At 39.2% G+C, this 25147-nt stretch overlaps 1 protein-coding gene across 2 annotated transcripts in view; it reads left to right on the top strand.

Annotated features, from left to right (window-relative positions):
• Positions 1-22582, top strand: part of LOC129333204 (cytochrome P450 7B1) — a 147169-nt gene extending 124587 nt beyond the window's left edge. The window contains exons 3-6 of one of the 2 annotated variants that reach the window (XM_054984702.1): positions 1624-2220; positions 2670-2876; positions 12597-12775; positions 16582-22582. In XM_054984702.1, coding sequence (XP_054840677.1) covers positions 1624-2220; positions 2670-2876; positions 12597-12775; positions 16582-16869 — 1271 coding nt within the window. In that variant the 3' untranslated portion in view covers positions 16870-22582. The remainder of the gene's footprint in view (positions 1-1623; positions 2221-2669; positions 2877-12596; positions 12776-16581) is intronic. The other variant, XM_054984703.1, reaches the window with a different exon arrangement.
• The last annotated feature ends 2565 nt before the right edge of the window (positions 22583-25147 follow it).

Here is a 25147-nt window from a genome sequence, read left to right as displayed (position 1 = left end):
TGAAAAACCTCATGTTGTACAAGAGATGGAATGTGACATTAAGAGAAGTTGGAGTTATCATATTGATTTGATATCCTCAAGATAACAAGGGAGGCTTATGTGGAAGTGAAATTTGAATAACTGCACGTAAAAATAAATTTTAAAATAAACTTCTGCATATTATTTATCCAATAAAGCAAACTTCATTACTATCAGTGTTTTTATTCAATATTTATTGTGATTCAGAGTTGTAAAAGTTTCATGATTCAAAGTTGTAAAGGTTTTGTATGGACATCCTGTATTTCATCCATTAATTATTACCAGGAACAACAGATATAAACAGTCCTGTCTCTGTATGTGACACTTAAATATAATGGAACCTGAATAGTGTTAAAATAGCCACCTTCATTGTACTACAGGTAGTGTAAAATAGCCACCTTCATTGTACTACAGGTAGTAAAAGTTTCTCTCCGTTAACAGATTTAGGCCATTGATAGACCAAAGCCAAGGAAAATAAAGAATGTGAAACCATGTTGAATTAGTCCTCCGGAACAGTATGGATTATGTCTGGAGAACCATGTGTTTTCCTCATTGTACATAGCTGCTAGCACTGATCCATAAACACATGCACAAGAGAGTTCACACTCTGTTGAATTCTAAAGGTCTTTTCCATAGTTGTGCTCACACTTCAGTTTCAACAAGATGTTGCACAAGGTTTTGAGCAAAGCTCTGGTACAACTTCTTTGTATTTAGTTTTATTTTTTATTATATGTCTCTCCAATATGAAGTGTAAAACAGCCCTTCAATGATTGGAAGGCACCTTCTGTAACTAAAAGTGCATCTTTGGATCCAACACAATTGTAATATGTTGGTTTTAATAGAAGTACTTTAGCGGAACTGAACTGGTAACTGGGTATAGGTGGTTGACAACCCATCTACATAGTGAGAAAACTTGCTGCCTACAGGAAGCTAGTATATTTGAGAGAGAGGTTTAGCTTTTTATTCATTCAGACATACAGTTTTCTCTTTCCTCAATATCCATTAACACTGTGTGCCCTTTGAATGAAATTAATGGATAGTTTCATGTTTCTGCCTGTCATAAGCAAAGCAACTTACTGTATTGAACCTAATGAACAATGATAACTTGGAATACAATCCTTTATTCATTCACTATGTGATGTCATTGGGTGCAATCCATGTTACAGGTCAGATTACAAATACATATTTATATGAATTGGGTTGTGTTAACTTTAGGGTATTGGGCCTATCTTTTAGCTGAATACTTGCAAAACATCTCACTTCTCGGTCTGAAAGATAATGCAGTGGCCCCTCAAGACTTACTATGTGGCATTAACCATTAGGAACTATTAGCTTCAATAGCTCTTCCAAGATAGCCAATGTAATGTAGTAGATAGAACATCAGACTCAGACTGCAGAGTCCCCTATCTAAATCCTAGCTCTGCCATGAAACCCACCATCTCTTAAACCAACCTATCTGACAAGTTTGTCAGAGTAAAATTAGAAGGGGAACCATGTACATTATATGAGCTTTCTAGGGAAAAAAGTGGACTCACATTCAAATGAATTAAAAACCATGTTGAGTATAACCACATTATTTTTTCTTCCTTTTTTTTCTTCCTTCAGGCAGATATATTACGTTTATAATGAATCCACTGCTATATGGTTTTGTGACCAAAAACAGCAAGTATTTGGAATTTAAAGAATTTGCTGATTCCTTGGCATCTCGAACATTTGACTATCCATCTGTATTAAAAGAGGATTTCCCAGACCTAAATGAAAATGTGCATAGGAATTACCAGTACCTTTTAGGCAAACCATTGGATACACTCTCTGACAACATGATGACAAACCTTCAATGGATATTTAAAAGGCAGTTCTCTCAAACAACAGACTGGAAAGTGGGAAAACTATACAAGTTCTGCTGCTCTGTAATGTTCGAAGCCAGTTTTATAACACTGTATGGAAGAGATCCTAGTGCAGATGGCCACAATGTTATTGGTGCCATTGAAGAAAATTTTATCAAGTTTGATGCCAACTTTTCCTATTTAGCTGCAAATATTCCAATTGAACTGTTAGGAGCCACCAAGAGGATCCGGAAGGAACTCATCCATGTTTTTTTACCTACCAGCACTGCAAAATGGTTGGGAGTTTCTGAACTGATTGAAGCCAGAAAAGAGGTGTTTGAGAGATACGAGGTGCTCAGTGATTATGACAAAGCAGGTAGCAAACTTTTGAATGATTGCTTGTCTAGAATCAGATAATTTACTAGAGACCTTTGAAATAAAATGGCAAAATGGCGACCTTGAACATTTTTAATGTTTTTTCTAATTGGCTAATGATAAAATGTTTTACTCTGAAACAACCCTGTATGATAATTGATTTTCTCTCTCTTTTTTTGGCTGAGGTGGTAAAACAAGATATTTAATGGTGATAATGAGAGAGATTATAACTGAGCTGCATTTCCTCCTTTTATTTCACCCCCACCTTGAAATTACATTTCAAACTATTCTCATTAAGCAGAAAATTAGACTTCAGAAGCCTATTGGTCCTCATTAGCATTCACTGATCCTTGGCTGGGTCTGTGTCCTAACATCTTTTAATTAGCACACTGCAAATCTAATCAGTGTAATAAACGCTATTAATCTTCCTTTTCACTTATTTTCTCCCAGCACATCATTTTGCCTTCATGTGGGCCTCTGTGGGAAACACGATTCCAGCTACATTCTGGGCTGTGTATTATCTTTTGCGGCACCCAGAAGCTCTTGCAGTGGTGCGTGACGAAATTGACCATTTGCTGCAGTCAACAGGTCAAGAGAGAAGACCTGGATGCAATATCCGACTCACCAGAGAACAATTGGACAGCCTGGTCTACCTAGGTAATTTATTTTATCCCTCCCAAAGAAAAGTAGGTATCTCCCTGTAAACTCAGTTTATCACTCTTTCTATTTAGTGAGAAGGTGGAGAACGCAGCTGCTTAATTGACATAATAACAACCATTTACATCAATTATAAATTATGTAGTTTATAGCTGGAGATACTCTCACTGCATGTAAACATAAAAAAGCCCAGGTAATTAACTAGGCAAGGTATGCAGAAGGCTGGCTCAAAGCTTTGCAGTTATTTACCAAAAGTTTATGCCTATTAAGTTTGATTCTAAACATCTGCTGAAGTGGTAATGCATTTCAAATACATTCATGCAATAGAAAATTGAAAGGAAAGTAGTTTCAAGAATCAATTTATTCTCAAAATATAATTACATTTTACAATGATATTCTTCATTCTTTGTCAAATGAAACAAAGTCTGTTTCGTAATCTCTACTAACTAAGCTTGGAGAAGCAAATTAAACTATTTCTTTACACAACAAAAATTCATGTGGAGCACTTGGAAGAAAACTTGCACCCAGTCCTAAAAATATTTGCTTGGAAGAATGGATAGAACTTTTTTTTCCCTTGGCAAAGTAACTTTTGATTGTCAACTTGATTTTACAAAAAGAATGTACTTAACTGGAAAATGAGAGCAGTAAAATGAGCATAAGGATGTGTGGTGCATACGTCAAATAATTTTTAGTATTTATTTATTTATATTTATAATCCACTGTCCCCACAGCAAGCTCAGAGCAGAGCACAACATATCATAATATTAGGATAAAAAAAGATAAAAACTATAATACAGATTGCTTAAAAACAGCAATGCACATACTGCACAACCATTGAAATGAAACCTGTGGCAAATTGTCCTTTGAAGATCCACTGTGTCAAAATCCCCTCCCCCTCCCCACAAATGGATAAAATAACACATAAGAAAGAAAACCAGACTGGAAGCATTCTTCCTGATAAGTACACTTTCAGTGTGCTGTGAGATTTTTTGCTTTTAAATGAGCAATCGTTTCCATGTGTTCTGAAACGGTCCAGCTGCATAAGGACTGTAACCTGTTACTGCTGTGATTATTTGAAGTGAGTCAGAGTCCCACTGCTTTCAATGAATTGCATGTAAGAAGCTTAAGAAATACAACATTGCTCAGGTATATTTCAAGAACTAGCATACTGAGCACCAAGCAAAAGTATCACCATGAAGTCCAGAAACTGGATCCCACAGTCTGTTCTGAAAGCAGTAACACTTTCCTCCAGAGCCTTCCCCTGACTCCTTATTACAATGGTAAGTACCATGACCCAGCAGGGGTACAATCACTGAACAACAATTAGCTACAGTGGCGTGTTAGATGGTTGTAAATGTGCATGGCAGCCTTCAGGATTCTCGAAAACGGGATTACAAAACTCTTTGGTGACTCAGCAACATATGATATGTTATAATTTTATGCTACCAGAGAATGTGGAGCATTTGATATTGCTCTTTGTGTTTGTTCAGTTAATAAAGAATGACTTTACTCTTCAGTATTGCCCAAGTCTTTAAAAATCATTTGTGCCTATTATTGTAAAACAAATTCAAGTGATTTATATGTTTCCTCAGTAACCTTCACAATTGTGATCCAATGTAGTATTTTTATCTAAAATACTGGATGTTAGAAAGCATTAATCGTTCACCTTTTTTTTAAAGCCCATTGTTTTAGTGAAGGTGGGAAAACATTATTCTGAGTAGTAGTATGGTCTAAAACTTGCTAAAGATAATATAGTTTTATAAAATCACTTCATACAAAAGCTTATAGAAATACAGAAAAAGGTAATGCTATAGAAATATAGCAAGTGCAAATAGAATTAATTTAACATACTTATTTTATAGAAAAGGTGAGAGAAAGCAAGGAAATTGCACAGGTAAGTTCTTTGTAGGACAGATGAATCTCCTTTGTACAAGAATATTCTTATTTTGTATTTTTTAAAAATTAGAATCTTGTAATATGGAGTGGGCACTAGGGGTGTGCACCTCAAAAATATTCAGGTTTCCCATATACCCGAAGCGGGAAAATAATCTGTAATAACCCGAATCCCAAAGTGGCAAGCTGCTTGCAAGTGGCACGGAAAGGGTGGCTTTAAGTTTCAAACCCCACGCTGCTTGATTCAGCTGACTGGTGGGGGAGGAGGCTCTTTACCTATCAGCTGAAGCAAGGAGTGTGGAGTTTGAAAGTGCCCTTTTTCATGTGCTTTAAGGTTCAAACCCCGCACTACTTGCTTCAGCTGACAGGTCAGGGAGGAGGCTCCCCCGCCCATCAGCTGAAGCAAGCAGCATGGGGTTTGAAAGCGCCCCTTTTCGTGCCGCTTGCACATGGCACAAAAAGGGGCACTTTAAGTTTCCCTCGTCCTCCCATCGGGGGGAAAAAGCGGCAGGGCAGGAAGTTTGAAAGCAAGCAACACTTTTCTGGCTGTTTGCAAATGCAAACAGCCAGAAAAGTGCTGCGTCCTGCTCCTGCTTGACCCGAAGATTTCCAAAGCAATCCAGATCCCTTTGGAAAGCTTTGCTTTGGTATTTCCAAATCAGAATCCCAAATCACACACCCCTAGTGGGCACAATGCATGTAAAGACATTTAGCATCAAACAACTATAAATTTCTCACTAAAAGAATGTCTCACAAACCTTGTAAAGTGTTGAATACTTATCAGAACACAGTTTGTTTGAAAACTTCATAGCTTACTATTATTGTAGTTGTATTGGACATTTTTTTAACCCCAGAGAATGCATGTTGGTGGAGAGACGAAGTTCATTTTGTATACAGAACAATTGGTTGACCCTTCTGCATTGTTTCCACCCATGCAATACTCCTACATTGCATGAAGCCTTTGTAAACATTTAAAAGATTTCATCTAAATGTTTAATAGTAAGCTTTCCTTTTATCAAATCATTCTTCACCTGCTGTGATTCTTTCACCTATACTCAGACCCTCTGTATCCACATAATTGGATTTGTAAAGGGATAAGAGATCATGGCATTATTGCTGAAAAGAATGTGGTCAGCTTAACTTTACAAATGAAAATACAAATTTCAGAAAAACATTACATCGTTGAACCTGCATAATAATACAGTCAACTTTTTGCTATTATGACTTACAAAAAATTCAGAAAAAGATTACCTATGCATTCACAACAACTTACTATATGACCCATTAGGGTTACCAACCTGGGGTCAGAAAGTTCCTGGTGATTTTGGAGAGGGGGTGAAGCCTGGGGAGGGGGGGTTGGGGAGGTGAGGGACCTAAGTGAGGTATAATGACATAGAGTTTGCCCTCTAATGTAGCCATTTTCTTCAGAGGTGACAAAAGTGAAAAATATAACGTAGTAAACTGCAATGTGCTACAGTGTCAGACAGGAATTCTTATACAAAATATCATACAACTGTTACAAAGTACTTAGCGGCAGCAAGACAAAACAACTGTGAATGTCTAACACAGTTGCTCTAAGACAAAGCAGTAAGCCAGCAGGCAACAGGTAGGTATAGTAGTTTAACAGTAGTGTTAAAGGTAATTTTCTTTCTCTTATAGTTACTTATTGCAGGTGTAACAACAAGGAGGGTGCCAGGACTAGGAGACTTGACAAGAAGCCAGCAAGTGACTTGTTTCATGGAACCTTCCTCGGGAGTCGCACCAGCACATACATCTGAAAGCAGAGACGACCTTTTTCAGGTGTCTGATGTACCACTAGAGAATCACACAATGGTCATCTCTGCAATAAACAATACAGCAGAAATTTGAAAACAAGCAGAAATCAAATACAGAGCTGAAACAACATAAGTAGTAATAAGTAAATTGACATTAACATTAACAACACAGAGAAACTATAGGAACATAACTGCTAGGGAAGTGCAGAACGAAAATTCCAAGCCGTTTCCAAGCCTTACTTCCTTCTCTCCAGAATGGAGATGCTGGTCTGGGATGATTGGTAGTTATGGAACCCCATTCTCTAAATATTCCATTTTTTAAAAAAAAATTAAGTGTACCACCTCATCACAGAAGCACACAGGCATTTCTTGATTTTCGTGGGTTTTTTTTTTCCAAATTATTCCCAAATCACTGATGGCATTTATTTCTTCCAATGTGATAATAGAGCACAGGGCTGTCCTTTCTCAGAAATGCTTTTATGCACAGACAGGATGCTTTCTATGCACCTTTATGAAGGAAAGAAGCACTAGCAGCTCTCTGTGCACTGTGAGATGTTGGCAGGATGTGGAGAGGGAGGGGTCTCTCCTCTTTGCGAAACAGCAAAGGATCATGTTATGCAAATGAGGTTACTTAAAGGAACAACAACAAAAAAAAAGTAAATATAAAACAGGATTTCTTTTCCAAATGCTGCTAGCACAAGCTGGTGCGGCAGCTCTCCTGTTTGGGTGCCAGCCTGCCACTAATGGTTTGCTTACTGTGAAACAATGACCCTGCACCACTGATACTCACCTATTTCTGAGTCCATTAACACCAACCAACTTGTTTATGTGTGCTGGAAACTCAGTGAATGGATGTTTCTGTGCTATTTTGGTTCCATGGAGTGCAAAGAGAGCTGCCCCAGAGCCTTCAGTTGGTAACCCCCTTCTCCATTGAAAAGAATGGCTACGAAAACCATGACAATGAAAGAAAACTAATGAATTCCGTGTCTGACCTAGCTATGTCCCACTGGAAAACTACTCAAACATGATTAACATGTCATTCGACAGCCACAGTTATGAATACAGAATGGTAATTTTCAAAATGCATACCCCTAATAATTAGAGGAAAAGACATTGCACAGTAGTATAGTCAATAGTCCCTATCCCGTTACCAAATGCATCTCTCTGAAGCATTTCCTTACAGCACAGCTCTATTACCTGTGTAAAAAAGCCCTTCTGAATAATTCAGTTTTGCATAGTTTGCTGAAAGTCAGAAGAGTGTAAGCTTTCCTGACCTCTTCAGGCAAGCCAAAAACAGATATATAAGGATTGTTTGTTGCTTTTTATGACTACCACAGGGAAACAAAGGGTAAAACAGTAATAAAGCTAGCATACATTAAGCGCTGGTTATAGGTATATATATTTATTTTCCCATCTGTTTATTTTTGCTTTTGAGAAGTATTTTTTGCCTTGGGAGCATCTGCATCAAAGAAGCATTGTTTTGAAAATCATTTTCATTTCATCATCTTGTAGAAAAGAGGTCCCCAAATTTGCTGAACCTCTGGATACCTTTAGAATTTTGAAACACTGTAGTGGGTGTTACTACACCCACCACAAGAGGTGGAGCCAACACCTTATCAAGGAGTAAGGTCATGTATAACTCTAACAATAACTTTTCAACATTTCAGACAGATCTGTTTAACAGGATGCCTTTTTAAATGAACATATTGTTTAAAAATACCTTCTTCCATACATATTCAGTCGCAGTGAACATCAATTTGCTGTGGTGATAACTTCTGCCCAAAGCAATTTTTTAAAAATCTGCAAAGCCAATGTGATCTCCAGAGGTCAATGAGAAGCCTGCTGGGGAAAAGCCGCAACTGGCCCCGCCCATTTTCTATAAAGATGTAGAAAAACTGTAAGTAGCTGGTGTTTGGGTGCAAAAATAAACAACGAGATACGAATAGCAGCCTTCTATGATGTTCAGGATGAGATTTCCTTAGTCTATCCAAGATGCGCTTGTTTCAGTCACAATTATGATTTCTAAGCTTTATTTCATATTTTATATAAAAAAAATCAGGGAAGTAGGGTAATAGCAAGACAGTTGGGGGAAAGCAGAGAAGGCAAGAGAGGAGAGAAGGAAGGCAAAGGCATAATAGTCCAGACAAATCATGAACCATTTAGAAACCCAATCAGGTCTTGAATAGCTCAAGCAATGCTGGCTGCTTCTGACCAGATTCTTGTCCTACAAGTTCTACCTATTACATCCTATTGCCTCCTTAATTGTTAAAACTAGGATTTCTTCTTTCCAAACTTTAACATGCAAAGTGCTTTTCAAGGCTAAAGGCTTTCATAGTTCATAGTCTTTGACTGAACTAAGTGCCCACTTTTTCTAGCAGAAGTCCTCATATTAGTATGTGAACTGAAATGAGCAGTGTGTGTCCTGTACAGAATTAATTTGCCTTTCGACTAATTGCCAAGATGTTTCTTTTGTGGGGAGGGGTGGAGCAGGACTTCTTCCAGGACCCCTTCAGCGCCGATGATTGTTTTATGTTGTAAGGCCTAACCTGTAAAATTTAACTGGAATTCTCACAGGACATTCTGTATTTTTAGTATCAGTTGTAATCTTTGGTTGAGTGTTATCTGGTCAGTTGTCTTTAGGATTGCAAATAGGTGTGAATTAGCCTTCATATTCTGTTTAAACTGTGACTCATTGAGCATAACCCCCCAAACTATGTTCAAAACTGGGTATAATGAGTATTTTTGTGCCACTGAGAATGCTGCTGTTTTTAGGAAAGATGGACATTCTAGAGGCTGAAGATTGCCATGGCATTCGGTCCACATTTTGTTTGAAGGCAGTTTTTCAACTGTAGATACTGTCAAGAGGCTGCTTGGTACAGGGGGAAATGGACTTAGCAGAAATTCTGCTTTCTAATAATTTAAAAGTGGAAATTCAACAACTGGTGCAGTATTGTTTATGTAATTCTATCAACCTGGATAGAAAGAACACCAGTCCCAAATAATTCCATAAATAACAACTATTTTTCCATCATAGACTCTGATACTTAATCATATTACCTGTTAAATGCTTATTATAAAATTAACAATCCATTATATGCAGTAAGTTTTTTATTAAACAGTTAAATATTAAGATCATGTTTAATTAAAATTAACTTGCTTATGAAAGCCAAATGCACTAATGATTCACAATGACCTTTTATTACCTGCAATCCCTTGTTTTGGCTGGATGATTGACAGCTTGCTGTTTGGCTACCGTGTTGTATTTCAGCTGACAAGACTTTTCATTTTAACTCAATTTGCCTGCCTATCACAAGCTGGTGGCAGTCCAGGCTCAAGTCACCCAGCTTTGCCTCGGCAGCTTGCTCTATTTCTCATTAGTACGCATTTATTCAGTGGAAATTGGAAGACAAATGCTTGAAGGCATGTGAACTAAGTATAGCAAATTAGGTTTAAAGACTGAATATTTATAAGTATATTGAAACAGCTTTGACTTTTAAAAAAAGGATCTAGGATGAATTGAAAGCAGAGTATATAAAAGAAAAGTGGGTGGATTCTAAAAATAACAATACTATGGGCTGTCTGTCTCTTCCTCTCTGCACATAGCAAATATGTCAACTTTTCTGACAATCCCTTTTTGTGCAGGGAAGTTTCAGCATCTCATGTGTGTAAAAAGGGGGGGGGAATGAGGGTCATGTTCATTTGCTGCTTGGTTATCCCTTGGTATGCTTTAAATTGCCTTGTTTGTTCGGCACTAGCACAGAAACAGATGTTGCTCTACCGTGCTGGATAATTTACTGTACCTCATGGTGCAGAATGGAAGGCCTCCCAAGCTACCCAGCTGCTTTGACAGGAGCACTAGCTTGTGCCTACTGAAGTATGACAACAGCAAGTACAGACTGCAGTTTTATCATGCAGTTGTCATTTGTCTCAGCACAGAAGTCCAACATTCATATAGGGACTACATGGGGTGGGGGAGACATCTTTTTCTTTATTTGTTTTATTGGTAAGCTGCAGTAGACCCACACAGACTCCACCCTCCTTTGTTGAACATAATGTGACTCATTACTTTTGTCATCTAAGGATTATCAGCGCGATTGCTCAGAGCTACAGCCAAGCTCGCCTTCCCCCACCTAACTGGTCCTGGAAGGTAAAAGAGATTTGTCATTTATGATCTGACCACTAAGCCACACTTTGAGCTCCATTATTGTGATTAACTTCTGCATAAGATACGCTTGCCCAATTGTCATTTGTGATACTGCAGCGGGTACAAGCTGCCATGCTTGCTGGAAGAACATCAGCCAATCTAATGTGACTGTGTTGTTCATGCTATTCAGTGTAAACCTGCCGTCTCAGCAACCGTACTTCCTTGACTATTTTGCTTGTTTTCTCGCTGCTGTTGTACATTTCTCCCTCCCTCCCACTTGGTTCATTTGGAGCGTGCTGGCAGTACATATGTCAGCCACCATTTCAGGACTGGACATTCCATGGTGTTATTGGCTTCATTTTGCCTAGGCTGGAGACAGCCTATGAGTGGAGTCTGGACCTTTCCTTTGTACCGTGTGAAGTTTTTGTTGCCAGAGCGCTGCCAGTTGAAATCTATCGTGTCAGGTGCCTTGTGGCTATCCACAGTAGAGGCCATATTCTGGAACCAGAGTTCTTTTCTGGCTTCGTCACCAACAAGCCGATTTGACTCTGCCTGATTATAGTAACGAAGGCAGTCCAAAAGAATATGCACAGCCTCACTGTACGTCACATTGAATCATGGCGCTGGCCACACAGAACTGACCGCAGCCTCATTTCTTTAGACAAATGCACGCTTAAGGAAAAAACTCCTGCGAGAAAGCATCCAAGGCCACTTTACTTGCTATGCATGCTGCAGCAGATTTAATTGTTACTGAAAGTACATTTGTTATTATCTTTCCCCCCCTGATGTTTCTACTCTGGGGTTGCTACTGTCTCTAATAAACTAACCATTGAGTTTGAGGGGTTATAGAGCCTTACATACCTAGCTTGGGGGGGGGGGACTCATATGCCCTCTATATCCCCCACCACCAAAATCAACCACCTAGTTATATTTTGTGGGAAGACAATTCTGATTTTTTTTAAAGGCTAATTTTCACTCTGATGATTTGAAGGAGTCAAGCCGCCTATTACTGCATTCAGCCATGCTGGTGGAAAAATAGTCAGTTTTGATTACAAAGTGAGAGATGTCTGGGGTTGCATGCTGGTATGCATGCTATCAGAATGATTTATGCAAATTATGCATATTATTCCCGAAGGAATTCCTCCTCAAACTGCCAGGATAAATTGCCGGAAATTAGCCATAAAATCTGTCGTGCTAGGAGCAAAAGGTGAAGGCCACTGGGAAGGCAAGGACATTTGCCTTCTAGAGCCTTCCAAGATGTGGGATCCTGGAAAATGTTTGGGATTTGTGTCAAAATATTACATAGAACATGGGGTCCCCCCATTAACTCATCAAAGTGCCATGCCTAATTTAGATTTGCTTAGCCAACAGTAGAAATTATTATGTGGTGATGCTATCACTGAGGGTCCCTTAATTCCCAGTATTCTTACTTCATGGTTGATTGTAAAGTTCTTTGAATAGGGGGCTTTGCAGCAACATGGTTTGAGTCTAGTGCAAAGCTTTGGCATGGCAAGCTAAACAGGGGCTTTTCATGCTGCACCGGGTCTTTGCTTGCAGTTTATGTAAAAGCTTGAAAGCATTCATCTGTTTTGATTGTGGCATTTTCAACATGATTCCTGAATAATGGTTTTCCACCCAAAAGCTACAGCACTGCCTGCAGCCTAACAAAATTCATTGGCTCAATCGGTGAGGATTATATTTAAAAGTTCAGAATTTCAGAGTATCTACTTCAGCCCCCTGGCAAGGTTTATTACCTCCTTGGCTTTTCTCATCCTGCTTTTGTTGGTAGCTTGTCTGGTAAACCTGTAGACCTCTGGCAGCTGTAGCAGCTTATAAACTTCCAATCAGCTTCCATATTTTAATGCTTTAGGGTTCTTATTGTTTTTTCTCCCTTTTATTTAAATTCAGAAAGTGCTATAAACGAGAGTTTACGAATGTGCTCAGTTTCCATGAACATCCGCATCGCCCAGGAAGATTTTATTTTCAAGCTTGAAGGAAATCAGGAAGTCAGCTTGAGAAAAGGTGACTGGGTAGCAATTTATCCTCCTGTTCTTCACATGGACCCGGAGGTCTATGAAGATCCTAAGGTAAACATTCAGCTGGTATTACACAGACCGCTGGAGGCTCATCTCAGCAGCTAGGCATTTCAGTAATGTATAGATCTTTTTTTCTTTCTTGTGGAACAAAACTTCCTACTTTCAGATGACTTTTCTAAGTGCCTGCAGGTCAAAAAGATTCATGGCTTGAAGAGAGAAATATGGTGATGAGACTGATTGCTATCCCTTTGAGAGCCTTTGACGATTGTACTGTTGACTACCATAAACGTGAAGCTAAATGTGGGCTTTGTTTGGAAGTGGATCATTGGATGCCCAAAGAAGGCTGAATAATAGAAAGCGGCTTAAAGAGCAAATAATGTGGGCCATTTAACTAAGTGCCCCCAAAGCATCATTGACTCTCTAAAGCCCCTATAATAGCACTGTCTTCTTGAGCCGTATGCTTTTTCACCTCTCTTTATAGGGATTGGCCCTTTCTTGGTCAATTAGTATGGCGTCGTGAACTCAAGATTGTAAAGCTGTTGCTCTGCCGTGAAGCTTTGAGGGTAATTGTGTCATCTCCTTGTATTTCCCCCCCTTCTGAAGCTAAAGTTAATGAATATAAAAGACTGGAAATTAATCCACCCTAGCTCAGCATTAATATGGCTCCAGAAGTTCATCACCTGCATGCAAATTGAATAGTCATGTTCTTCCTTAGATTTTTTTTACTGAGACGCTCTTGCTGGTTTCAGAGTGCCATTCAGGAAGTGGGATTTTACAAAAATAAACCGTGAAATGTTTGCTGTAGCTTAGTTAAGTCACGAATGGGCCTTAAAGACCTTTTTGCTGAAAGAGAGAGAAAAATCATAATAAATCAAATTATTATCGACCCCTTATTTCTTGATTTTAAAAAAATGCCCAACAGTTGCAGCAAATCATAGGCAATCTGAAATATGGAATTTACTATAGTTGTATTTTTAGAAAATAATGGATTAGCCAACACAATTTTTAAAAAACTGTGTTTCCCATGTTTTGCTGTTCTCAAGTTTGCTTTGTGTATTCATATTTTTCAGTGGTTACAGGTGTGGGGTTAGGAGGATTAGGTTATGTTGTGTTCCCATTCAAGCTATTGTGTACAAAGTGGCCACGGTTTTCTTTTTAGCCGTATGTATTCTGAAGATACATGTAGCAAGGAGCTGTAATTGTCTTTAGCTAACTGATGGTATTAGCTCCAGAGCATTGGAAGTTGGGTCTATAGCTGCAGTAGTTGTGCATATGAACACAGTAGTTCTTGTGCCAAGTATTGTACACTTCTTTGCTCAAGCAACCATCCAACTATTAGCTTTTTTATGCAACAGTTGTGAGGATTAAAGCTGAAGGTACAGTGGGTTTTTTAGCATACTACTGTGAGGCCAGCTTCACAGATGCACTTAGCATAACAGAACATCCCTTCAACCAAGGGGTCAAAGTATCAGTGATGTTAAAATGATGATTCCAGTTTTCAGGTAAACATGGCTATATATGGTTGCCCCATTCTTTACAAAGCTCCTGTCCTGTGCATGGCCATATTTATGAGTTTGTCACTCCTTGTGTACAGTTTCCTCGGGTATTGGTTGGCACAGGAGAAGTTACATCCAAACTAGTCAGGTGGTTCACAGTTTAATTGTGACTGTATACATCCTGAAATTCTTGCTCAAGCAAATCTCTCGTTATCATAATATGTGTTTATTAAAGGGAATACCAAGATACCGATAATGCTTAGCTCTATCTCACACTTCCAGCAGATCCCAGGGAGGTTGTAGAAACAGTGAAAAGATGCCTGGAGGCAGACTTGGGATGGATGATGGCTAACAAGCTAAAACTTAATCCTGACAAAATGGAGGTGCTACGGGTGGCAACAGTTGCCAGGGGATCCTTTCACCAGCTTTGGCTGGTGAGCCAGCTATGGCCTGTCCTATGCAAGAAAGATCTTGCCACTGTGGTAGGTGCCCTGGTAAAATCTAGATTAGATGCTGAAATGTGGCATAAATTCAGGAGGCAGAGCTAGCTTCACCCTCCCCCTGCAGCAACTAGAATAGTAAATAATCTTTCTTTCTCTAGATTAGCATTTCTTTGTTAGACATTTAGAATTATAGAGATATATAATCTTCATTAGAGGGATAGAATTAATAGAATTATCTGTGGTAACCAGAGGTTATAATCTGTAAAGTTGCAATGTGTTTATGGGTACAAGGGTACAGCTAGTGGAATCCAGTCTTGCTCCATCTGCATTCCCTCCCAATTTGCTTACAGGCCCAATTCACGGCCCAGTATAGCTTGGTACCAGCTTACCTTAGGGACAACCTACTCTCATGTGCACCTATTCAACCATTAGTGTGCCCCTGTCATCTAAGGCTAGATGAGTGGTAACCTGAAAAAGGGAATCCTCAGTCATGAAACCAAAATTGTGGAATTTGCTCCACAGGGAGATTTAACTCCCCCCCCCCCCCGTCTTCATTGTCCTCTGGCATGTGAAGACTTTTGTATTTCACTTGGCGTTTCCTTATTGACCCTTCTTGCTGTTTATATTTTTGCTGTTTTGTATGTATGCCTTGTTTTAAAATGATATTTTACAGTCAAAAAAATACTGAGGATCTCCACCTTGAGGACCCTAATTGTGTGAAAAGGGTTTTTTTAAAAAGTTTTAAATAAATAAATATACAGTTGTTGGAATCGCTTATCTTACTGATTTGGGTCTGAAGTTCCATCATTTCATGTAGAACAAGTGCTAATGAAGTGGGTTTTTTGTTGAAAGGATGTACAATTATTTGGCAAATTACATATTGTAGATATGAGATCTGAAAAAGGATCTGATGATCACAAATCCAGCCTGCCAGTTAATACCTGTTTCACAAACTCTGCTTTCTATGCCCCTGCCTTCAGAGGAGAGGCGTGGCAAACAGAGGCAGAGCTTTTTCAGCAGTGGCGCCTCATCTATAGAATGCCCTTTCCCCTGAGTGTGGCACCTGCCTACACTACTGTCTTTTAGGCAGGGCAAAGTGTTCTGTTTATCCAGGCTTTTAATTAAGAGGCTGATCTTTTAACATCATTGTAGTCTGAAAACTGGTATTCGTCTCAAGCTGCTCAATCACCTACATTTTTATGCTCTGGTTTGTCTTTTTAATGTAGAGTTTTTAATAACTTTTAATGTTTTATGTTATTATAATATTTTTGTGTCATCTTGGGCAGGTTCATCAGATAGGTGGCATAACAATTTTCTAATAGATAAATAAATGTAGAGCACTTTAACAAATACCAACTGATTGTAATGTGTGAGTATACACAGTCTAATATATACTTGAGCATGTTATGTAATCAGCTATGGGTGTGCTGAAATTATCAGTAGGTCAAAGCTGGTGGGAAGAGAATTAGTGTTCACCAGTTATCATAGCTACTACTTCACTATCCCACAGAGGCATCTCAAGATTTCTAATTCAGAAACCTTTCACAAATTCTTTGTATGACTCCAGTGCATTTCTGCTTATATTTGCAAAAAAAAATTTTTTTTTAAAGTTCATGGGAATTAGATCTAAAATTTGTAGAAAATGCAGCCAGAATACCTCAGATCTCTTTCCAAAGATCTACAGCTTCAGAATGTGCAGATATTTGTTTAGAAGCAAAGCTAAGCTTGTATCCAGATTTATCTTCTACCTGTACCTGCCTACATTATACTTTCATATTTCAGCCATAAATATCGCCATGATTTCAAAAGGAATGGACAAAAAGAAAGCCATGACTTGTTAACTTTTACTGAATGTTAGAACTGTTATGATAGCTCCCTGTAACCACTTAATTAATTTTCCATATTCTGTATCTTTCAGGAATACAAAGTTGACCGTTATGTAGAAAATGGCAAGAAGAGGACAACCTTCCAAAAACAGGGAAAGAAGCTGAAATACTTTTTAATGCCATTTGGATCTGGAAGCAGCAAGTGTCCTGGCAGGTTCTTTGCAGTGAATGAAATGAAGCTGTTTGTTATTTTACTTTTGGTTTATTTTGATGTGGAAATAAGAGAAGAGAAGCAAATAGGAGTGGAGAAAAATAGACTGGGACTTGGTATTGCTTTACCAGACTCTGATATTTCTTTTTCTTACAAGCTAAGGCCTTAAAACACTAATTCATCTGTTAACATTACAAATTTTCTATTCTGATATGTTCTGTATTCTTTGAAATACAATACGGCATTTATCTTTCTGGTATCTTTAGAGATAAAGTTTGTCACGAAAGTTTAGGAATAAAGTGTTAAAAATAAAATTTCTCACTTCTGTTGAAGTTAAATATTGAGTGATACCACAGACACCAGTATATTTGCAGAGCAGGTCATACGTGCACAAAACCTTCTTATACTGTATTGTGTCTTTGCGTACTATATAATCCAAAGATTTGGGATTCTAGCCCCCTTCAGAAGCTTATTGACTTGCTTATGGGGACATGCCATTAAAGCGGAAGTCTTTCTAGGAAGTAAGTCTTATTGAAAGCAGTGGGTCTTAATTAAGATTATGCTGAAGGAAGGAAAGGTGAACTAATCAGTTAGTAGAGGGGAAGACCAACACACAATTTAAGCATTTTAATTGGGTATTAATAAAATGTGTGGCCTGAGATAACCAATTGCATTCCTGAGAATGCTTTTCATTAAAGACTGTGATTTTCTTGGTCTTGTCTCATTCTTACAGGGCAAACTGGTGGTGGGTTTTGTCAGTCTCATTTCTAATTGATCATAATCTGGGTTAATTTAGCTAATCTGTTAAGAGTGTGATGGCTCATCCCCTGATGCAGGAGTTAAAATTAAAGGACCATCCTGTCCTACTGTTCTAATTTTATATCTAACCAATGTTTATTTTCTTTTTTTAAAAAAAAGAGGTGCCAGTACTCATGATGTTCACCATCTTGGGGGTCTGAGCCCACTGGGGCAAAGAAGGTGCCGGTTTTGTGAAAAAAGCCCAGTTTCTAACTTTCTATCATAGTGTGTCCTTTCATCATATGGTAAGATAAAGCCTAGTCTGATTTAATTGAAGGTTAAAGGAGCTGTTGAATGTTAGTGTGATGTATCCTATATGAAAAACTGAAGTATTATGAAAGACTTACCTTATTGTCATTCCAAGTGCCATAAATGTTAAGGGCTACTATTCAGCCTAATATATGAAATATGTCATAGGAAGTCTTTCCTTTAATCCCTCAGACATACTTAAATTAAACACACAATTTTCTATTGTTAAACTTTATTCTATTTGAACTTAATCCTATGAATTATAGGTGTAAAACACCCATGAACATGGGTCTTTCCCACCTCACCTTTTCCCCAGCAACCATAGTTCTCTGAAGAGATGATGCTGGAAGTCACAGTACCCATGAAGACAAAAAAGCCCACACCCAGAGAAATTGCAGTGAAGAGGGGACCAGGCTATATCATCCCCATTTTATCCTTGCACCACTTAAGACCCCTGTGCTAACGGATGCATTGCTTTTGGAAGAGGAATACCAGGGTGATGATTGCCTTGTTCTCACTCCACACTGAAGTCCTCCTTCCATGTGGCTCTCATCACAGAGATCTGGAAACCTCCCAACACCAGAGGTGGCATGGACTTCCTAGAGAAAGGGGGGAGGGCAGGAATGTACCCACAAGAACCATGCACTTCTACTTCATAATACATACTACTTCATAGTATTACTACATCCAATCTAAGTTTGTTTTTTTAATAATATCATATTTTCCCCTAATAATTATTAGTCCCATTTTTATCCTGCTTTTTCTCTAAGCAATGGACATCCGGTACATTTTATCTTCACAATTATGCACTGGTTCAGTTGAGACAGAGGTAGTAGCCCAGGGCCACGCAGTGAGTTTTCTGGAGATTTGAACCTGAATCACTCTCACCCACCACAAACTTCGATTTCTCTCACCCTATTAGTTCTCAACTAGACAATGACAAAATCACGAGGGCAAATATTTTGGAAGGGACAAAATTTGACATCCCAATCAACTTTTGTCTGTATTGAGTACTAATTTTACAAAGAACAATAGATAGTAGAATAAAAGGTGATGATTTGGTGATGTTCAATCCAAGCTGTTTTGTCAGTGCAAAATCCCACACACCTCCAGATTCTCTCTCTATATATCATCAGTGCCTCTAAAACTAGGCCCACCAAAATCATTGAAGTTGGTTGTTGGGAGGAGAAAAACATGAGTAGCCCAGCCATCCTGCCCAGACAAAGGTGGGAATTTGCAGCAATACTCATTTCTCCAATGGTAGGTTTTCTAGCTGATGCAATCAAAGGAAGTTAGTTTTCTTACATCTGTGATTTCCCATTGCATTTCTATTAGTGTGTTTCAGGACTTTTGTAACTGCTTGTTCAGCCATGGGGGGGGGGGGTGCTATTCCAAGGAACAACCATTAGTCAGACAAAACTGTTTTCTTGGTAAGTATCTTTAGACCATTTTTTCAATGTCTTCTTTCAGAGAACAAATATGTCATTTTTGTTATGTAAATATGTTCTCACTGTAATATTACAAATGCCTTCTGTGCTGGGCCATATTTCTGCAGAATTGTCTTTGTGAATGATGAATTGTCTTGACCACTTAATATGCTGATCCACAAAATGAGACCCAGCGTGTTGTAATACCTAAAGTGATGGGCTAGGATCTAGGCAACCCAGGTTCAATTCCCCACTTCCTCATGGAAGCTTTTTGGGCAAGTCACACACTCTTAGCCTAACCTGCCTCAATGGACAGTTGTGAGGGGGGGGGGAAGGAGGAGAGGAAAATGATATAAGCCACTTTGAATCCCCATTGAGAAAAAAGGCAGGATATAAATGAAGTAAAATAAATAAATGCTGGTCCATATGGTCTGTGGACTAGCATAAGTCTGCAGCATGCTCTCAGGTACAAAATGATTACAATAGCAGCAGAGAAAAAGAAGCTGAATGTCCTTTTCCATGTCTCCATTGACAAATACTGAATTAATATTTGATTCCAAACAAAGTGATTTCACTATGCGAGTCTAGCAATACCTGTCTTCTATCAGGCAATCCCTTTCTTCTCACCCATTAGCATCCAGGAGTTGGACTTAATGTGAAAACATCTCCGGTAGCTCCCCTATGATGGCTGTAGTATTAGAAAATGAGGGTGATTTGCTGAAGGTTGGTTTACTGAATAATGCATTGGTATTGATATTCCTATATTTGATATTCCTGTACTTGAAAAAAAATCATGCTTTGTGTTTTATGCAACATTTGTGTTAATATTAGGTACAGATAACATAGTATGGCTGTGAACAAATATGAGATACTATATATATGAGATACTATATAACTCACAACTTCAGTTTGTAGATTACTCTCTGTTTTATAGAGCAAGAGGAAATGTTGATATCATTATCTTGCTGACTATAGACATTATTGTATAAATGTAAACTGTAAAATGTCTTCTGCTACAGTTATAATGAATCCTCCTCCTGTATTTTGACTCACACTATGCTTTCAGAAGTTTGAAATTTAAATATCATGTTTTGGAGAATAATATGCTAGGATGTATCAGCACTCTGTCAAAGCTAAATGCAAACCATACATCAGATTAATCACTGATCAGTTGCTGCAGTGTCTCTGTGGAAACCAATAGCATAACACTTTTAAATGTTCTGATGAAGTCTGTGGAAGAGATCTTCAAAAGCACAATTACATGCTAGGAACCCAGCTGCCATTCAAATCCCCCTTTGCACACTGAGACAGACTGAAGTGTTAGACAGAGTTCAAGCTGCAGAATAGACATTTAGGGTTATAAAATACCAGCAACAAAGGCCATTGTGGGGAAAAATACAACGGGCTCTAGAAAGGGGAGGGCGGGCAGGTGGGCATTCCCTCCTACATCACTGATCCCAGCCGGATGAAAGTAGGGGTAGGGCTGGCCTGACCACCTCTGCACCTGATTCAGGCTGAGTGAAGGGGGTGGGTGGGCATTGCCACCTGCTCTGCGCCTGATCTCAGATAGTTGAATGGGGGGGGCATTGCCACCTGCTCCACTCCTGATCCCATTTGGGTGAATGTGGGGGGGGCATTGCCACCTGTTTTGCTCCTGATCCAAGCTGGGTGAAGAAGGTATGGGTATTTCCACCTGCTCTGCACCTGATCCCAACTGAGTGAATGGGGGGGGGGGCAGGCATTGCCTCCTGCTCCGCACCTGATGCTGGCTGGGTGAAGGAGGGTTGGACATTGCCACCTGCTCCCCTCCTGATCCCAGCTGGGTAAAGGGCAGACAGGCATTGCTATCTGCTCTTCTCCTGATCCCAGTTGAGTAAAGGTGGGGGGGGTGGGCATTGCCACTTGTTCCACTCCTGATCCCAGCTGAGTGAAGGCGGGGGATGGGCATTGCCACCTGCTTTGCACCTGATCCCAGCTAGGTGAAGTCAGAGGTCAGGCATTGCCACCTGCTCCACTTCTAAGCCCAGCTGGGTGAAGGCAGGGGACGAGCATTGCCCCTTCTGTGCTCCTGATCCCAGCTGGGTGAAGGCAGGGGACGAGCATTGCCCCTTCTCTGCTCCTGATCCCAGCTGGGTGAGGACAGGGTGCAGGCATTGCCACCTGCTCTGCTCCTGATCCCAGCTGGGTGAAGGCGGAGGGCAGGTATTGCTGCCTGCTCCACGCCTGATTTCAGCTTGGGCTTCCCACTGCTGCATGCTCTCTGGAGGTCTGGCTGCCTCATCTGGGCTTCCCTCCACAGAAGCACCCTCTGGAAGCGCACCAGGGTAGGATGTTTGTCTTGAATATGCATAGCCTTTTACATAGTAGAATATCTTGTGAGATTGTTTACAACAGATTGTTTTTCAAACTTTTATACCAACTCATGAACTATTAATTAACGGCAGTTATCTCAGCAGCTCAGTCTCCGTAACAAGATTGCCTGGACAAGATTTTTGTTTTCTTATAATGTTCAGTGCCAGGCATGTAATAGCAAGGCCACTTCAGAGGATAACAGGTAAAATAACACAGCCTTTTAGTGGTAGGAGACAAGTGGAAAGAGGTCTACTGTGCTTCCTCTTCCTGTTATCAACTTAAAGCTATAAGGACACACTCCAGGTGAACATTTCCTTACAATGAAAGTACATAATGGAACTATATATTAATTAACTTATCCTTAAGTCACAGGAACCAAAAGGCTGATTTCTAAGATTGGGGCAAAAAAATGGCTATGAGAAAAAGTTGTTTTCACGCTCTGCTCCCAACATATCTGAAGTGGAAAAGATCTCTAAATCTTGTGAACAAAATGGAATATAAAACATTTATTTTGTAATTAACTATTCTGATGTTTTAAAACTGACATTTATGAACACTGACCTGGCTGATTCTGCACATGTTGGATAATGCACTTCCAATCCTCTTTAGAGATCATTTGGAACTGAATTTTTCGTGTGTGAAACAAAAAATCCACTTCCAAACGATTGCTAAAGTGCATTGAAAGTGCATTATCCAACATGTGCAGAATCAGCCCAGGATAGCTCAGTCGTGTCCAAACAAGAAAGAACAGGGCTTTATGCAAAAGTAGGCAATGGCAAACCAATTCTGTTAGTCTTTTGCCTTGAAAATCCCAGCAGGGATCACTATGATTCAGCTATGACTTGATGGCACTTTCCACCACTCAAATGTTTCTCATGAAGAAAATTAAAGCTTCATTGTTTGACAGAGCTTGTTTGATATTTCAGAAGCAATACTATATAATGTTTATTTTCAAAAATATCTTCCTTCTGCTGGGCTTCCAATATTGGTTTATTTTTTAAAAGCATTCTTTCCTATGTGTGAATTTCTCTGGATGAAAAATTAAAGACGTTTTTGTGCATTTAAAGAGAAGCCTTTTAACCTATTTCTGTCCTGAAACAATTCTGATGTATAGCAACCAAGTTAAGACTTCTAATAGTTGGGGCTAATATGGACATAATATGGACAGAAACTGTCACTAACAATAATTACGGCCAAAGATCTCTCAACTAACCAGCTATTAATTTGATACCCATCTTGGAGAGCCAACATGGCACAGTAGTTAGAATTTTGGATTTGGTCCAGGAACACTTGTGCTTGAATCCTCACTTGGAATATGAAGCTCCCTGGATCACTGTGGGCAAATCTCTTAATTTAACTTAGCCTCCCTCAGGGGATGGTTTTTAGTTGGAAAAAATGAGAGACTCACCAACCCAAGCTCCTTGGAGGGATATAAATGTGAGAAATAATCATAACAACAACAACAACAACAACTGTGTTTATATACCACTCTTCTAGGCAGATTAGTGCCCCACTCAGGTGGTGAGCAAAGTCAGTGTTGTTATGATTCCCCCAGTTCAGCTGGGGAACTGAGGCTCAGAGCAGTGGCTTACCCAAGGCAATCTGCTGATCTCATGGCACTACTAGGGTGCAATTGCATCCTAACCACTTGATCACTATGCTACGGCAGCTCTCTGCTGGGAGACCTCTTGAGAATCATATGTATGCTGCCTTCTATTTCATGACATTAAAAGGCAAGATATAAATAATATAGCAAGATTTTTGTTCTCTATCCAAGAGCCAGCCATGACAAGCTTAAAGAACCACTTTAAAATATACAAGATCATGTATATAAACAAGCCGCTCCCGGACTATATCTTTTCATCACACCCTAGCATGACTGAGAACCAATATTCCATAGTGGAATAAAATGAACAAGTTTAGAGAGTCACATTAAATAGAATCAAGACTGACCACTCCTTTATCCCATCTAATAATAATAATAAATAATAACATTTGATTTATGTACCACCCTTCAGGACAACTTAATGCCCACTCAGAGCGATTTACAAAGTATGTCATTATTATCCCCACAACAAAACACCCAGTGAGGTGGGTGGGGCTGAGAGAGCTCCAGAAAGCTGACCCAAGGTCACCCAGCTGGCTTCAAGTGGAGGAGTGGGGAATCAAACCTGGCTCTCCAGATTAGAGTCCGTCCTCTTAACCACTACGCCAAACTGGCTCTAAGAAACTAAAGACCCTACAAACAGCTTTCATAAGCAGTTCATAAAAGAGTCCCTGACTAGATCGCTTATTTTTACCCCTAAGTGCATAAATATTTTTAATTCCAAAGAGAAAAAGGGCTAATCCACAGTAGCAAAAGCTATTGTTAACCCAGACTCTGCTAATGGATACTCCACCGTTGAGCATAATTTACCTTTCCATTATGCTGCCTATGAGTCACTGCAATGCATATGTTGTTTCTCTTTCTCCCTTATCTGTCAAAGTGGTAGGCATTGTACTTATAAAAGCATAGTGATCACATGCTTAGTATGTGTGTATATAACATTTCATCATCATATAATTTTGCAACTATAAAAAATTAAACTGCAAACTTTCTGATCAGTCCACAAAATAGTTCAGTTTTAAATATTTAGAATTTTTCCCAGTTTAATCCAACTGTCTTTGTTGGAACTCATGTCAAAAGATTATACTATCATCTGTCTATTAATAATTTGAGTTTGCTTGTCAATTGGAAAATTCTTTTCAGAGCATTGCAGCATGTAACTACTAGTATCTCAAAAACCATCAAGTGCTAAACCAATTCAAGCAGCCACCTGAATATTATATCAGAACATGGAATACTGATGGTTTTGAAGCATTTCTTTTTTAAAAAACATGAATGCTCTTAATCCTTGCAGCCAAAGTAGAAATCAGCTCATGTATGAGCGTCATTGTCCAAGTAAGTACACATAGCATTGCAATCTTAATTAACTTTAATTCATTGACACTAAATTTTGGATAACAAAATTTTAAATGAGTTATCTGAGAAAGTATAATTGGTGTATTCATACCTAAAGAAAACCAAATATACTAGGATTACCCTAAATATATTGGGTTTAGTAGGTATGCTATGTTTCATGGCCATATATTTCAAATTAGTCTCATAACTTTGTTCTGATGCTTGTGTGAATTTTAAATGTGAATTTTTAAAATGCAGCAATGTGGTTGGTCTGCATCATAAATTTATTTGCATTTTCTTACTACACCTCCTTGAATTTCCCTATGCTGACCACAGGTACAAAGCTAGGAAGGGGTGAGATTTAACTCCTTTTAAGGCACAGAGTTCTCATTGAGTGAAGCTTTCTCCTCATAACTGTTTGCAATGGGCTGATCTCTGGCAATGGTTATGGACAGAGAGCTCTGCGACCTGGCTCGCTAGATAGCTCCACAACCTGTGCTCATTTGGCAAGCAGACTTTACAACCCAGCCAGTCCATGTCCTTAGCGTGAACTCGATAAGCCACAGCGAAACGAGGACACAGACCGATAGTTCAGCTCGCCCCTCCGGCTTTGCAGCCTGTCCTATCCCTGCAGGGTTTTCAATGCGATTTGATCGTAGCATTCCTAGAATTGCACCATG

Source organism: Eublepharis macularius, chromosome 7, assembly GCF_028583425.1.
Source record: "Eublepharis macularius isolate TG4126 chromosome 7, MPM_Emac_v1.0, whole genome shotgun sequence".
Classification (NCBI taxonomy): domain Eukaryota; kingdom Metazoa; phylum Chordata; class Lepidosauria; order Squamata; family Eublepharidae; genus Eublepharis; species Eublepharis macularius.
The sequence above is the reverse complement of the archived record's forward strand: the minus strand, read 5'-3'. Positions and strand labels throughout refer to the sequence as shown.